The sequence below is a fragment of the Bufo bufo genome, chromosome 10 (genome assembly GCF_905171765.1).
Source record: "Bufo bufo chromosome 10, aBufBuf1.1, whole genome shotgun sequence".
In the NCBI taxonomy this organism is placed as follows: domain Eukaryota; kingdom Metazoa; phylum Chordata; class Amphibia; order Anura; family Bufonidae; genus Bufo; species Bufo bufo.
The window spans coordinates 7,234,944-7,251,306 of NC_053398.1; the positions used below are offsets into that span (position 1 = coordinate 7,234,944).

At 45.9% G+C, this 16,363-nt stretch overlaps 1 protein-coding gene across 11 annotated transcripts in view; it reads right to left on the reverse strand.

The window, feature by feature from the left end:
• Positions 1–5,475: 5,475 nt before the first annotated feature.
• PLEKHA7 (pleckstrin homology domain containing A7) overlaps positions 5,476–16,363 on the reverse strand; it is an 83,733-nt gene continuing 72,845 nt past the window's right edge. For all 11 annotated transcript variants that reach the window (XM_040410182.1, XM_040410185.1, XM_040410181.1 and 8 more), the window contains 11 exons: positions 14,485–14,586; positions 14,281–14,389; positions 13,912–14,147; positions 13,597–13,809; positions 13,403–13,517; positions 12,980–13,074; positions 12,695–12,895; positions 8,480–8,641; positions 7,766–7,899; positions 7,540–7,676; positions 5,476–7,076 (listed from right to left, as the gene is read on the reverse strand). In XM_040410182.1, the coding sequence (XP_040266116.1) occupies positions 7,054–7,076; positions 7,540–7,676; positions 7,766–7,899; positions 8,480–8,641; positions 12,695–12,895; positions 12,980–13,074; positions 13,403–13,517; positions 13,597–13,809; positions 13,912–14,147; positions 14,281–14,389; positions 14,485–14,586 (1,527 nt within the window). In that variant the 3' untranslated portion in view covers positions 5,476–7,053. The remainder of the gene's footprint in view (positions 7,077–7,539; positions 7,677–7,765; positions 7,900–8,479; positions 8,642–12,694; positions 12,896–12,979; positions 13,075–13,402; positions 13,518–13,596; positions 13,810–13,911; positions 14,148–14,280; positions 14,390–14,484; positions 14,587–16,363) is intronic.

Genomic DNA, 16,363 nt, shown 5'->3' on the forward strand with positions numbered 1-16,363 from the left:
GAATGGCGGCTGCTCTGATGTGCGTTCATTTCCAGGCTGCTTTGTACTCTGTCACTATGAAGACGCTTTCTTCTCGTCTGCAAGTCAAAGTCAGGAATCATACCAAAGAAATCCGTACTGGGGCTCCGGTGCTGGGGGAGGGGTGGGATAAGCAGCTGTTACTGCCAGGAGGGGGTGTATATGGCATCTGATTGGGGGGGGTTCCGGTCTTGTGTTTTCTCAGGTGTCTGAGTATAAACTGCATTACCAGACGTGACCCCCAGAATCTGAGGCCGCCGCATGCTGACCCTGCTCCCCTATACACACGCACACCCAGCAGAGCATGCAGGTGTCCAAAATGGGGCAAAGCGCAGGAGTCACTGCCCCACTATATACACGTTATTATTGCTCCAGGGTGGCAGGCATGGTCGAGTTCAGACTGTGTGCCATACGTGCGAGAAGATTGTCCACTAGCAGCCATGCTGTGAACGCTTGGCATCTGATGGAGCAGCCGTGTCTGTGTGTGAAATCGGAGCCCACCGCATGGAACGGTGATATGACGTTCTCTTAAAGGGTCCTTTACCTATAATTAATACAGCTGATGGTTTGTATTACAGAGCATCATGTCACCACTATTTCTGTTTTGCAGTTTGCTGGAGACAACCTGCAGTGTACAGAATGGAGGTTTTCTTTCTGGTTGCCCGTGCACACTCTGGTAGTGGTGCGTACCTCTCCCATTTTACAGGTATAGTTTACCTACACATTGCCGGTGAGCGGGGTGGTGCACGGCCGGGCTCCACGTGGGAGGCAGAAAAACCAGTGAACGCAGCCTTACACGTTTGTGATGAATCAGCGTGACTAAGGTTGAGTGAACTTGCTGTTTGCAAGTTTAGGTTCGGTGTGAATTCCGTTATCACAGAATATAACGGAATTCTGTGACTGAATGCACCACGGAAGCCTTTGAGGCATTCGTTCATAATAGAAGTCTATGCATAACGGAAACTGTCCGGATCCGTTATGCTGCCCATTAGGGCTGAAGCTAGAGGATCTTTTAGTAATCAAGTATTCTATCGATTAATCCAATGAAAAAAATAATAATGAAAAGAACGTTTTCCTTTATAAACCCCCCCCCCCCTTCCCCGTGCCATCAGCTAGCCATCAGTCCCCAGCGCAGGTAAAATGCTTACCTTTCCTGTAGGGGCGCCGCCGACTCTCCAGCCTCTTCTTCGCACGCTGCACTGGGACCTGGTGTTAGGACACAGTACAGCGCTGTGCGGACCACCACGGAGCGCGAGTAATAGCAAGCGCTATTTGCATGGGCCTATTGCACAGGCCAATGTAAAGTGACTGGGGAGGAATGATCACTATCACAGTCATTCCTCCTTCTTTTAGTTGTTATATTGATTATCAGTAGCACATCCCTGATTATACCGGCCAGTTATCAGGAATGAGCGCTCCTATGGACACTTGTTCCCAGTAATTGACCTGAATATCTCAGTGTATTGGGCTTAAAGGGATTTCCCAGTAAGAATGGATTTCTAACACGTTCCTGCATCATGGCCACTGAAACCGAAGAGTTAAACTTACCTGCTCCCTGCCGATTTGATCCTCTGCACTTCCCCCATCTTCCGATGTCCGCACTGGCTTCAGTGGTGATGTGGCCACAAGCAGCGTGTCCCCACTGAAGCCAGTCATTGACTGGAGCGGTGTATGTGACCATGTCCATGCACTGACGGGTGTAAACAGCGCAGGAACCAGAAGATGGAGGCAGAGGGGGCAGCGCAAAGGACCAGGTAAGTATGAATTTTCTATTTCAGGGGCAATGCTGCAGGAACTTGTTAAAAAATCTTTTTTACAGGAAAAACCTGGAAAAGTGGCGACATTTACTTCGTGCCTCCTATTCATAAATCATAAAGCGCTTTCCTTCACTGCAGAGGACGGCGCTCGTTGGTTATTACCACCTCCTGCCGCCCAGTTACAGGCGCCATGTAATAACCAGTAAGCACTTTTCTTTACTAGTGGGGAAAGCGCTTATTGGATAACCCTTTAATAACCAGGCCTGAACCAGCGCATGTGGTCGTGGTTCAAACGTTTGGAAATTTATGTTTTAGGTGTTGGGACTGCCAAAATAATTTTTGAAACAATTTTTACTTGACACATAGGGGCTTATAATTTATTTTTTTGTTTTATTTAGGGGAAAACTACAAAACATTTTTAAAATGTCTTATTTTTTTAAAACTATAGCTCTTTATTCTTTAACCCCTTAAGGACATGGCCATGTTTCACCTTAAGGACCAGGCCATTTTTTGCAAATCCGACCAGTGTCACTTTATGTGGTGATAACTTTAAAACACTTTTACTTATCGAGGCCATTCTGAGATAGTTTTTTCGTCACATATTGTACTTCATGACAGTGGTAAAATTGAGTCAAAAAAATTCATTTTTATTTATTAACCCCTTAAGGACTCAGCCCTATTTCACCTTAAGGACTTGGCCATTTTTTGCAAATCTGACAAGTGTCACTTTATGTGCTGATAACTTTAAAACACTTTTACTTATCGAGGCCATTCTGAGATTGTTTTTTCGTCACATATTGTACTTCATGACACTGGTAAAATGAAGTAAAAAAAAAATAATTTTTATTTATAAAAAAAATACCAAATTTACCCAAAATTTTGTAAAAAATTGCAAATTTCCAAGTTTACATTTTTCTACTTCTATAATAGATAGTAATACCTCCAAAAATAGTTATTACTTTACATTCCCCATATGTCTACTTCATGTTTGGATCATTTTGGGAATGATATTTTATTTTTTGGGGATGTTACAAGGCTTAGAAGTTTAGAAGCAAATCAAACAATTTTTAGGGACCAGTTCAGGTCTGAAGTCACTTTGCGAGGCTTACATAACAGAAACCACCCAAAAATTACCCCATTCTATAAACTACACCCCTCAAGGTATTCAAAACTGACATTGTTAACCCTTTAGGTGCTCCACAAGAGTTATTGGCAAATGGAGATAACATTTCAGAATTTCATTTTTTTTGCCAAATTTTCCATTTTAACCTATTTTTTTCCACTAACAAAGCAAGGGTTAACAGCCAAACAAGACTGTATCTTTATTGCCCTGACTCTAGTTTACGACCACATATGGGGTGTTTCTGTAAACGGCACTGTACAGGCACACGGTAGGGCATAGAGGGAAAGGAGCGCCGTGTGGTTTTTGGAAGGCTGATTTTTATGGGCCGGTTTATTTACAAAGTGTCCTGTTTCAAGCCCCCCTGGAGTAGAAACTCCCTAAAAATGACCCCATTTTGGAAACTATGGGATAAGGTGGCGGTTTTGTTGGGACTATTTTTAGGGTACATATGATTTTTGGTTGCTCTATATTACATTTTTGTGAGGTAAGGTTACCAAAAATTGAAATTCTGAAATTTTTTATCTCCATTTGCCATCAACTGTTGAACACCTAAAGGGTAAATAAAGTTTGTAAAATCAGTTTTGAATACCTTGAGGGGTGTAGTTTCTTAGATGGGGTCACTTTTAGGGAGTTTCTACTCTAGGGGTGCATCAGGGGGGCTTCAAAAGGGACATGGTGTCAATAAATAAAGGCCATCAAAATCGGCCTTCCAGAAACCAGGTCGGTCCTGTCCTTTTGCGCCCTGCCTTTTAGTGATACAGCAGTTTACGTTTCTGTAAACTGCAGTATCAGGGTAATAAATATTAAGTTTTGTTTGGTTGTTAACCCTTGCTTTGTTACCGGAAAAAACGGATTGAAATGGAAAAGTGCCAAAAATAGCTGTTTTGGCACCGTTTAAAATATAAAAAATTTGGACAGTGTTAATCTGGGGGGTTAGGTCATGGGGTATTTTTATAGAGGAGATTATTACCGACGCGGCGATACCTAATAAGTCTACTTTTTTTTACAATTATTGAGGTTTTAGAATATATTATCCTTTTTGATACCAAATTTTTTTTTTTTGTATCTCTAAAGTCTGTCTTTTTTTTTTTTTTTTTTTAGCCGATTGTATTAGGTAGGGGGTCATTTTTTGCGGGATGAGGGGACGGCACTGTTTTGGGGGCTATTCAACTTTTTGTTATGTAAGGTGACAAAAAATATTATTTTTTTGCACCTTTTTTTTTTTTTTTGGACTGTGTTAATCTGGGGGGTTAGGTCATGGGGTATTTTTATAGAGGAGATTAGATATCGCCACGTCGGTAATAATTTGTCTACTTTTATTTTATTATTTTAGTTTTACAAACCTTTTGAACAAATATTTTTTGGGTGTCTCAAGTCTGAGAACCATAGTTTTTTTTATCCGATTGTCAGTGGCTAAATTGGGATATAAATTTAGTACTCCATGGAAGTGTGGTACTCCCTGAAGCAACCAATAATGCAGAGGCCCGGATGATCGGGGCACGTGTCGTACTGAGTTGTGGTGTCCTTCCGTATCCCCCTCCTGTGACACAATCTGCACCTTTTTTGGGTCCGTCCCTTCTTTCCAGTATGGGGGACCACACCTGACCAATCGCAGCGCTCAGCTCATAGCCAGGCTATGAGCTGAGCGCTGCGATTGGCCAGCGCTACAGCATAGGAGAAGGAGACCGCGGCAGGCTCAACTGGGTGGAGCCTAACTATGAACATACCAGAGGCTATAACCGGAGAACGGAGCGGCGCCCGGGGATAACAGTAAGTGCAGGGGGATCCCTGGGTGCCGCTCTACACTTCTGTATGGTCAGTTTACATACTTTCTTCTGGTGAAAGGTCCTCTTTAAGTACCGGGACATCAGGGCGTACCTGTACACCCTGTGTCCTTAAGGGGTTAAATATGTAAACTGACACCAAAATAAATTATTATAATTAGTTCCCCAAAAGTGCATCTTACGGGGCGAATACTAATGAGCCGCTTCCATTATGGAAGCGCTCATTAGTACTGGAGACCCGGGAAGCGGTGAAGGCTCTGTACTCACCGCTTCCTGGTCCTCGGCTGTGCACAGCGTGAGGCACTCTGTGACGTCATGCTGTGCGCAGCCTTCACAGCACAGCCGCAGGATGCAGATCGCGCTGGAGGAGAGGAGCGGCGTCCAGGAGCAGGTGAGGTAAGTGTTTTATTTTATATTTATGAGGCTGATGGACAATTCTGGGGGCTGGTGAGAGGCATGGGGCCCTTAGCTGAGGTCTGATTGGGGTCTGATCCGAGGTCTTATTAACATTGGGGCTGTTAGCTGAAGTCTGAACGCACAATCATCCGTGTTTCTGTCCAGGAGGACGGGGGCCGCAGGTTGTGCACCCCTGTTCTACAGGAAGGTCAGGCGCACAGCGTTATCAATCGTGATAAAGCCGTGCAGAATGCAGGATCCCGCCTTCACACGGAGTGCCATTCCCACAAGGGACACGCTCGTGTGACAGTCGCACCTTCCTCAGCCAGTGATTGGCTGCACGTGGAGAGGGGGAGGCAGACGCCTCAGTTTCCTGGAAAATCACTGGACGCTGAGAATAGTTATGAATTTTCTTTATTCAATAGCATTTTTTTTATTTTTTTACAAAGTCAAAAATAAAGAATCTAATTTGGCAAATCTTTATAAAGGTGAAAACGGCAGCGTTAGTTAAAATAGACGACTTCTAAATATATTGATTTCTCTCCGGATATAGAAAATAAAACCTCTAGTAATTAAAACCAAATTAAGAAATCCCATCCTCACTGGAACAATAAAACGCAAAACTGAGAAATTTTTCAAACCACAGCAAACAGTGGCGCCCACGACCTGCGCTACTGGGTCGTATCACAGAACCGTAAAAACCTGCCCAAAGGGAACCAACAGGTGTGTGCCACTAGGGGGCGTGGTGATGACATCATGACTGTAACATGCACCTCTGTGTGATGTCACTAGTGTGACCAATACAGCCATCTGTGACTCAAGCTGTTGTGAAACGAGCTCTGAGCATACTCAAAGCCTGGAGCTTGCAGAGGATGCTGAGAGTTGTAGTTTTATAACCATTAAATGGCAACGTGATTTAGCTAGGAGAGTGGCCATTATGGACTATGCAGATATCTCTGGGTTTGTGATGACATCAGGATGTATACCTCATATGATCTATAACCTATACAATAGTTTATGGCTATGCTGGTGATGTCATCATGGTGTGTCTGGTCTAATGCTGGTGATGTCATCATGGTGTTGCATACCTCATATTTATAAGAGCCTTGGTGTGGACACCCTAGGCCAGTGATCAGCAACCTCCTGCACTCCAGCTGTGGAGTACTTATCACTCCCAGCATGCACATTTGCTTGTCTGCTCAGCTCTCCCACTGAAGTGAATGGAGCATGCTGGGTGTTGTAGTGCCAGAGGCTGCTGATCCCTGCCCTAGTTGCTTCCCCTTCTCCATCCTCACATAATTCTTTGACTTTCTCGTCACCACTTTACTTTGACAAAATGAAATTGAAATGTTCCTTCTGAAAGTCCAGTGTATGAAAACCAGTGTTAATGACTAAATCTCTGAATCATTAGAACATGTTACCGCTTCAGTGCCGGGTTCAGAAAGGGCTGCTGAGTGGTAGCCCTCCCTTCCACAGATGATTACATGGGGGCAGGGACTCTCGCCCTCTGCTGCAGGTTAAGGCACTTCCTGTCCTGAATTCTACAGGGCCACATTCTGGAGGTGCGCTCCTCCTCCACCGGGAGTCTCTGGAGAGACACGCTGCTGCTCCTACTCCACCGGGAGTCTCCGGCAAGGCACGCTCCTCCTCCTCCACCGGGAGTCTCCGGCAAGGCACGCTCCTCCTCCTCCTCCACCGGGAGTCTCCGGCGAGGCACGCTCCTCCTCCTTCACCGGGAGTCTCCGGCGAGGCACGCTCCTCCTCCAGGTTGTGGTTGCTTATTTTGTTCATCATGAAGTTTTCTACAATCAGACGGTCAGGGAAACAGTGCAGCGGATAAGCTCCAGCGCAGCTGTGCGACAAACTGAAGACACTGGATGATGGGGGTTGTGTTTCCAGGGCAGCAGGTGATGGAAGGTACAGGGTGTGAAGGCTGCAGGTGATGTCTCTGACCCCCGACAAATGATGGAGCCAGTCAGTGGTCGTACACAGCGTGAGCTGACAACAGAACAGAAGACAAAGTCAGGATGTAACTCAGGATCAGTAATGTATGTACACAGTGACTGCACCAGCAGAATAGTGAGTGCAGCTCTGGAGTATAATACAGGATGTAACTCAGGATCAGAAATGTATGTACACAGTGACTGCACCAGCAGAATAGTGAGTGCAGCTCTGGAGTATAATACAGGATGTAACTCAGGATCAGTAATGTATGTACACAGTGACTGCACCAGCAGAATAGTGAGCGCAGCTCTGGAGTATAATACAGGATGTAACTCAGGATCAGTACAGGATAAGTAATGTATGTACACAGTGACTGCACCAGCAGAATAGTGAGTGCAGCTCTGGAGTATAATACAGGATGTAACTCAGGATCAGTACAGGATAAGTAATGTATGTACACAGTGACTGCACCAGCAGAATAGTGAGTGCAGCTCTGGAGCATCTTTTTGTCTCTTACCTGCCACTTGTTTGCTGCGCTGAGAGGCCTCAGAAGCAAGGGCGTACGATATGGTGATCATTCTCTCTTGCTCCTGCAGATTGACGTGTGAAGGAGGTGAGTCCTCAGGGGGTCCCATCGGCTGCAGGTTGTGAACACTGCGGGGAGGATTAGAGAGGTCAGACTGGTGCCCCGGAGACCCACCCGGTGCTAGAAGGGAAGCTGAAGGAGCTGCTGTGACACTGACCTGGACCGAGCCAGGATGTTCTTGATCTTCGCCACCCTCCTCGATCGTGCCTCCTGTTCTTCTCTGCTCAGCGGTTCCTCTGGCTCCAGGTCTATATATCTCTCTGGAATCTCGACCTTGTCCGGCATCGATAACTGTTCAACAGCAAGGAATGTGACAATGGAGAGACCCGTGCAGAAACCATCACACTCCTCGTGACATTAAGGACATTGCATATATCCAGCGTCATTAGTAATTCATTTCACCTTGTATCTGATTCATCTCTCTTCTGGGGTTTCTATTATTATAATTTTTTAACCAGACATGAGAAACTCCATGATGCCGTATGTGAAGGGTGGTTGTGCTTTACTGGGACTAACCACTAGATGGCGCCATTACTCTAAATGGGACCGGCCTCCACTCTCTGCAGAGTATTCGTATCATCAGGTAGCGAGAGCTTCATGTGGATGAATCCTCTCCTGCCGGACCCCCCCCCATTATCCATAGAAACTTCCCCCCTCTTTACTGCCGCTCATCTCCACCCACTACTTCTGCACTTTAAGGAAAATTTATCCAGACTGGTGTGGAGGAACAGTGGAGCGTTAACCTGCAACCAATCAGGTCGCTGCTCTCATATCCTAAAAAATAAGAGCTGGAACCCGATTGGTTGGTACAGACACCTGCGCTTCTCCACTGAAGTCATAGACTTCATAGATGGCGATCGGACCCTATTACCTCTTTGCCGATGTCCAGGTCGTAGTCCTGGGGCTCCAGGTCCAGCTCGGTCACATGTATGGCCTTGGCATGTACCCAGCCGTGATCTTCCTTTTCTCGCTCCTCCACGTCCCGTGCCGCCTTCTCCAGGAGCTGGAAATCAAAGTCCTGCTCTCGCCTCCACTGATAACAGACATAAAACACGTTAAACTTCTCTGCTGCCAGGACATACACCCAACACTCGCCCGGAACACCCGGCTGGAGGCACCGTGACCACACAGGACTCGGCCTCCTCTACAGGCGCCCCAAAACCCCCCGTAAGTACAAGTCCCTGAGTTGTCAGCTCCTGGGAATCCATAGGAGTTGTCAGCCAGCTCTCCTGTAACTCTGGAGGCGGAAGTGTATCACTGACAACCTCTGCAGGAGCTGCAATGGCGGCCAGATTAGTTGTCACTCAGCTTTCCTAGAAACAGAACTAAGAAATGGCCGGACAGAAGATGGCGGCTCTAGAGCTGGATTTTTGGGACAGGAGTATTCCCCGCAGACAGACAGGAGTAAGGATGGAAGCACATCTTCTAGCAGTCCCGGCACTGTGCGATCTTCCCTCCACTTTTCGCTCTCCTGTATCTCGGCCGCCAATCATTTGGAGATTTTTTTTTTTAGATAAGGAAATGAAAATCATTAAATTGTTTTCCAAATCCAAACACAAAGCATGAAAACCCAACACACACCGACTCTCCAAGGGTTAAAAGGGAACAATCTGCAGGAGGTGACGACACAGGAGGGCCGCGGATACAGGCGTACATCAGCGCCACCAGCAGCGGAGATGTGTGTGCACGTACGTAAATATGTGTGCAGCGCGGATATACGGTATAATGTGTGTAGGGTTGATATGTCTTCATACGTATGTATATATAATATACACTGCACATATACATTATATAATGTATATATAAAATATGAACATGCATGTAACGTGTAGATGTAATGCATAGTCTATATAGAATGTGTATAGTATGTATAGTGTCTATATAATGTGTATATTTAACATATAAATAATGTATAATGTGTATAAATAACATGTATATATAATGTACAATGTGTGTATATATAAAATGTATAATGTGTACGTGTGTGTAAATAATGTACAATATATATGGATGTATAATCTGTATATATATATTATAGTGTGTATATAATGTACAATGTGTGTGTATATATAAAATGTATAATGTGTACGTGTGTGTAAATAATGTACAATATATATGGATGTATAATCTGTATATATATATTATAGTGTGTATATAATGTACAATGTGTATACAATGTATACTTTCACACTTGCGTTGTGAATTCCGGTATTGAGATCCGGCAGAGGATCTCAATTCTGCAATTAAAAGAATCCGTTTTTGATTTTGCACATCAGGATGCGGTTGTGTGAAATCAAAAGATCCGTCACTAAATACATTGAAAGTCAGCGGGTAACGGATCCGTTTTTTTAGGCTTCTAAAAAACCCGATCTGTCACCATTGACTTACATTGTTTTCAGTACCGGATCTGTTTTTTCTTTCCCGTTTTTATGTCCGGTCACAAAACGGAATGCTGATGGAACGGAGAACATCCCGCTGAATCCTGAACGGATCTCTTTCCATTCAGAATGCATGAGGACTAAACGGAAACATTTGTTTCCAGTATTGGGATCCTCTGCCGATTCTCAATACCGGAAAACAACGACGCAAGTGTGAAAGTAGCCATAGTGATGTGTGTATATTATATAGTGTATATGATGTAAATGTATGTGTACGTGTATGTATATTGTGCGTATAATGTGTTTATATAAAATGTATATGTGTATAATATGAATATAATGTAATGTTTGTATATATGTGTATAGTATATTATATACATTAATTTAAAGTATTTTCCTCTGGGATAACCCTCATCCTCTCGCTGTGCGTTGAGGGAACAGAGGCTCCCGGGGCAGACTCCACAGGGGTCGTCACCCAGGTTTCCACACACCCTGAATGGCACAGAAATCTGTGGCGAGCTGGGTGCCCACCTCTGGTGTGGACTCGGGGGCTGGGTGCATCACAGATTGTTCCCTTCTAGTCCCATCATTCATCAGTCTGCGCCCCTCGCAGTGGCCACCACATAACGCCATACTCCTGCTATCAGGCGGCGGTAAAAGCCGACAGAAGAGATTCTCAGAAGGTTCGGATGGTTCCAGTTTATTGGTTCTGTCAGAAATACATTAGAAGCACCAAGCGGAGATCAACAGCGTCTCCGAGAGGATCCGAGAAAGTAAAAAAAATATACAGTCTCCGGAGTGCTGCCTGGGTGATAGTGCCCGATGGGAGTTATTGCTCTTGGGGAGGATGAAATGAAGGACAATGAGACTGCAGAGTGCAAAACATAATGGAAACATCCTGAGACCCTTACTGTCAATCAATGTCACTGACCAATCACTAGAGATCAGCGGTGACATCACTGAGAATGCCGCCTATCCATCACTAGAGATCAGCGGTGACATCACTGAGAATGCAGCCTATCCATTGATCAGCGGTGACATCACTGAGAATGCAGCCTATCCATTGATCAGCGGTGACATCACTGAGAATGCCGCCTATCCATCACTAGAGATCAGCGGTGACATCACTGAGAATGCAGCCTATCCATTGATCAGCGGTGACATCACTGAGAATGCCGCCAATCCATTGATCAGCGGTGACATCACTGAGAATACAGCCTATCCATCCACTAGAGATCAGCGGTGACATCACTGAGAATGCCGCCTATCCATTCATTACAGATCAGCGGTGACATCTCTGAAAATGGAACCTATCCATTGATCAGCAGTGACATCACCAAGCATGCCGCCTATCCATCACTAGAGATCAGCGGTGACATCACTGAGAATGCAGCCTATCCATCACTAGAGATCAGCGGTGACATCACTGAGAATGCCGCCCTATCCATCCACTAGAGATCAGCGGTGACATCACTGAGAATGCAGCCTATCCATCCACTAGAGATCAGCGGTGACATCACTGAGAATGCAGCCTATCCATCACTAGAGATCAGCGGTGACATCACTGAGAATGCAGCCTATCCATCACTAGAGATCAGCGGTGACATCACTGAGAATGCAGCCTATCCATCACTAGAGATCAGTGGTGATATCACTGAGAATGCAGCCTATCCATTCACTAGAGATCAGCGGTGACATCACTGAGAATGCAGCCTATCCATCACTAGAGATCAGTGGTGATATCACTGAGAATGCAGCCTATCCATCCACTAGAGATCAGCGGTGACATCACTGAGAATGCCGCCTGTCCATTACTAGAGATCAGCGGTGACATCACTGAGAATGCCGCCTGTCCATTACTAGAGATCAGCGGTGATATCACTGAGAATGCAGCCTATCCATCCACTAGAGATCAGCGGTGACATCACTGAGAATTCTGCTTATCCATCCACTAGAGATCAGCGGTGACATCACTGAGAATGCAGCCTATTCATTCACTAGAGATCAGCAGTGACATCACTGAGAATGCCGCCTATCCATCACTAGAGATCAGCGGTGACATCACTGAGAATGCCGCCTGTCCATTACTAGAGATCAGCGGTGACATCACTGAGAATGCCGCCTGTCCATTACTAGAGATCAGCGGTGACATCACTGAGAATGCCGCCTGTCCATCACTAGAGATCAGCGGTGACATCACTTAGAATGCCGCCTATCCATTCACTAGAGATCAGCGGTGACATCACTGAGAATGCAGCCTATCCATTACTAGATCAGCAGTGACATCACTGAGGGGGGTTGATGGTGATGTACATGACAAGCAGCCGGTGAGGTTGCTGGATGTCAGGATGGTGCAGGGCTGAGGCGGTTTGGTTTAGATGAGTATGGCGGTTAGCGGGGACGCTCAGGAGAGGCGCGAGATGATGAATGAGACATGAGGAGCAGAGTGTGGGGTGATTTTAGGGGAGCGGTGATCAGAATTGGGGGTCCCGCACAGCAGCTGGGGGACTGACAAACCTGTTTACTCCGGTTGTGCTGAAGCGAGAGTCCAGACACGTGCAGCGAGGCCTTGGGATCTTGTGCTTGTGATCTAGAAGCTGAAGGCTCTGCAGATCTATACACTATGGCGCCCGGGAATCCCGTGACCTGCTCTACCATGCACAGCGACACTACAGACTACATGAGCTCATCCCTCTGCGCTAACATACTGAGCTGAGGTCCGCAGACAGGGGCCGGACAGCGCCTCGGCTCGGGGCCAGCTGCTTCTCTCCTTGGCTCAGCGTTCTCTTGCGTTCGCGGACTAAGGCCTTCTGATGGCGTTTCATGCGCTCCAGCTGCTCCTCGGCGCTCATTTTACCTCTTTGGTTGTCGCCGGAGTAGAGGCGCTGAAAGGCACTTTTTTGTCTGTCCTGTGGAGATACAAACAGATCAGTTGCACAGGGAGAGAACTCCGGGGCAGTGTGAGCAGAGGCCCACCAAAGTAGTCTTCCCACCTTAGCAGCGTCTGTGGTGACGCCCCTCCGCAAGGTGACGTATGATGCAACGGACGACGACGACTGCGGCAGCCAGGAGGTCGACCCAGAAAAACCTGTAGGGAACAGTTCACAAGGGTCACACTACATGGGTGAGACAACAAAGGGTCACGCGTGTAGAAAGACGACCGTGTTACGGAGTACAGAGGCCACCTAAACATCACAACTCCATACACTGGGGAACAGCAGATACAAGGGCCACGGCAGGACGACCCCCCACATTTACGTGGACAAGTGGAGCCAGGAGCGTGGACCATGTGAACATATCTCAATAACTCTGTGTCTTGGCCTGGAGCCTCTGCTCATCTACATGTCATGCTCTAGAGCTCGTGTCATACATGATATTTACTGGTGAGCACGCAGATCACGGACGCCATTTCTTACCTCTGCCGGGCAACGTCTGGTAGCCAGAATCTGAGGCCAAAAAGGCGGAGGTTGAGGTGTTGGCGTCACCTAGATTAGCAAGTTCTGGATCGCTCACATAGGTTCGCAACTCCACCTGTGACCAGAACACACACGTTATAATACCTGCCTACAGGTCACTTTACGAAGGGCTGACACCCCCCGCAGGACCTCACCCTGTAGTCTCCGTTCACACCCTGACCCAGCTCCCGGTCTCGCTTCCTCTCATCAGACTGTCTCTTTAAGCCCCGCACCGAGGTGTGCCTGATGACGGAGGATTCTCTTGGTGGCGGAGGCAGCGCAGGGGGGGGTGGAATATTGGGCGCGGGGTCTGCATCTTCAGGACTGTACAGGTCGGGCAGTGGTGGTCGTGGGGGGGCACTCTCCTCCTAATGACCAGATGGGGTGTAATTTGTGAATAATGCTCCCGTAGTACCCCCCCCCCCCCCCCTTTTCTGCCCGCACCATCTACTCCTCTTCACATAACTCACAAACTTTGGCGGCGTTGGCGCCCGGGTCGGAGACTGCAGCCGCGGTTCTGGTTTCTGCAGCAGCTGCGGCTGGGAGTAAGATCTGCCGGGGATGAATGGCTGGGGGTACAGCCCAACCTCCAGAGTCGGCTTCACAAGACTCGCTGGATTCTGAGGCGATTTACTGCGAACGGAGGTAAAGGCCGTAGTTCCGGAAGGCACAAACGTGGAAGAGACCAAAGGCACGGTTTTTCTTTCTGGAAGAAATGTGGTTGGGCAAGTGGCCATGTTATCTCAGCCTCCACCAGTCACACTCCCATAGTGCAGGGGATCAGTCACTGGTGATCACTGGTGGGCCCCTCCACCATGTTTACCCCCGGGGACCGTTACCTGGGTTTTTGAACGACTCGACCAGCAATTTGAAATTCAGTTTATTGGTGCTGAGTCCGGCCGTGACGTCTTCGATTCTCCACAGATCTTTCTGCAGCTGAGACCGGTCCTGTTGGGGAGATGACACATTATAAGATGAGAGCCTGGCCGACAACTGACCCCACAAAGCGACCTGGAGAGTCAAGGTGTCACCAGACGCATTACCTGAGAAGACGGCGAGCGGGTCATCTGCTCCTGTAACAGCTGCCTGAGCTGAACCACGTCGCCCTCCAGCCGCAAATACTCGTTCCAGGAGTTCTCCATGTCCTGCCGCACACAACACACAAGGATCAAACCAGAGCAGAGAACCGCACCGCGGTCAAGCCCAGCGCCGCCATCTTGCTGAGAGGATAATTAAACAACCACCACTCTTCCCTGGGATCCAGGAGCAGCAGGAGCCGAGCTGACAATCCACAGTCGGTTTGGACCTGATCCGTAATAACATTGTATCACAACAATTACTTAGATCTGAATCCAGGTGGATTTACAACCTGGGTTCTCTTACACCGCAGCGTTTAAACGAGGAATTAACTTTCTCTGTTTTTTATGCACAATAAGACAGTATATCTAACTTTGTAATTAAGTTAATTTTTTTCACATGATCTCTCTATTTTTGCATTTTAGGTTTTCGAACACTTTGAATTTGCAGCTTTATTTGTGGCATTATGACACAAGCACATGAAACTTTTTGGGTACATAGACTATTCCGGGTCGGATCCTTTCCCCCATCCTTTCCCTACACCATGGAATTGCGGCTATGGATATTCTCGAAGAGATTTTGGAAGCCGCCTCCTCTGAGCATGGACCCTCGTAACAGTTTATATGTGTTTTACACTTTATGAATTTTTGTTGGGATGAATTGTACATTGAATATGAATCCCGTTTCTTGCCTCCTCTTTTTGCCTTTCCTTTTCTTCCCAGTGCAGCCCATTAATCTTTAAGGTCCCATAAGGCTTTTCATTTAAAATCATGGCATTTATATTATAGTCAGTTTGGGTATATTTTATTATAGTGTTTATGCAGATTTCTGTAGTATATGATGTGGATTGTATTCGCTATAATTTGGAATTATGTACTTCTATCTAATGACTTATTACTTTTTTTATATTATTTATATTTGTAAGTTTCTATCCAAGCATAATTTTTAGGTTTCAAAGAAATCTGGGGTTTATTAACTATTTATATTTGAATGTTTATATTTTGATCATATATATTTTGTTTAGGTATATGAACTGATTCTATATGTATATTGGTTATTATGGATTTTAAAAATTATAGATTATGGATTCACTATTTATTTTTAATTTAATTTATTCTGAATTCCTGTTTTTTATTTTTTTACATAAATTGTGTCTTCACTTTTGCACAAACATTAGGTATAATGAGTGAGGTTATTTAGGATGATTAACTCATCGATTAATTTATTATCTATTTATTTTCACATTTTAATTATATGTATGTACATGTTTGTTCTGGCTATATATTTATGTATATTTATGTATTTATGTGACGGAGACTCCATTTATTATTTGTTGGATCAAAATATATTGATTCCATTCACTTGATAACACAATTTTATGTATTTTTTCGCTATTTCCTTATGGAATGCATGTTGGCACGCACGATTAGGGTCCAGCGCATGCGCGTATTGATTCCTGTGATTTTTGTGATGTACTTCCGGCCTTTGAAATGCATCGGAATTCTATGTCCGGTTCCGCGCCATTTTGCGCAGACTGTATTTTCGAGACACTGGCCCATATCATGTGGCGCCATCATTCTTTGACAGGGCTCTGCACCGGGTATACCCCCCCCCCCCCCCCCCCCCCCCCTTGCTTCTTTGAACTAATTCTTAACAGGTGATAATTATTTTCTACTAAGGTTTCATGTGTATATAATGTGCGTAATGTAGCCCTGTTGCATGTACCCCTGGTGAAGCCAGTTTAGTCTGGCGATACGCGTGGGGCGTATTACCCACACACCATGATCGTCGCTTGCTTCATTTAAGTATTTTATCTTTGATGCCGCATTCATGAACTGCATATGT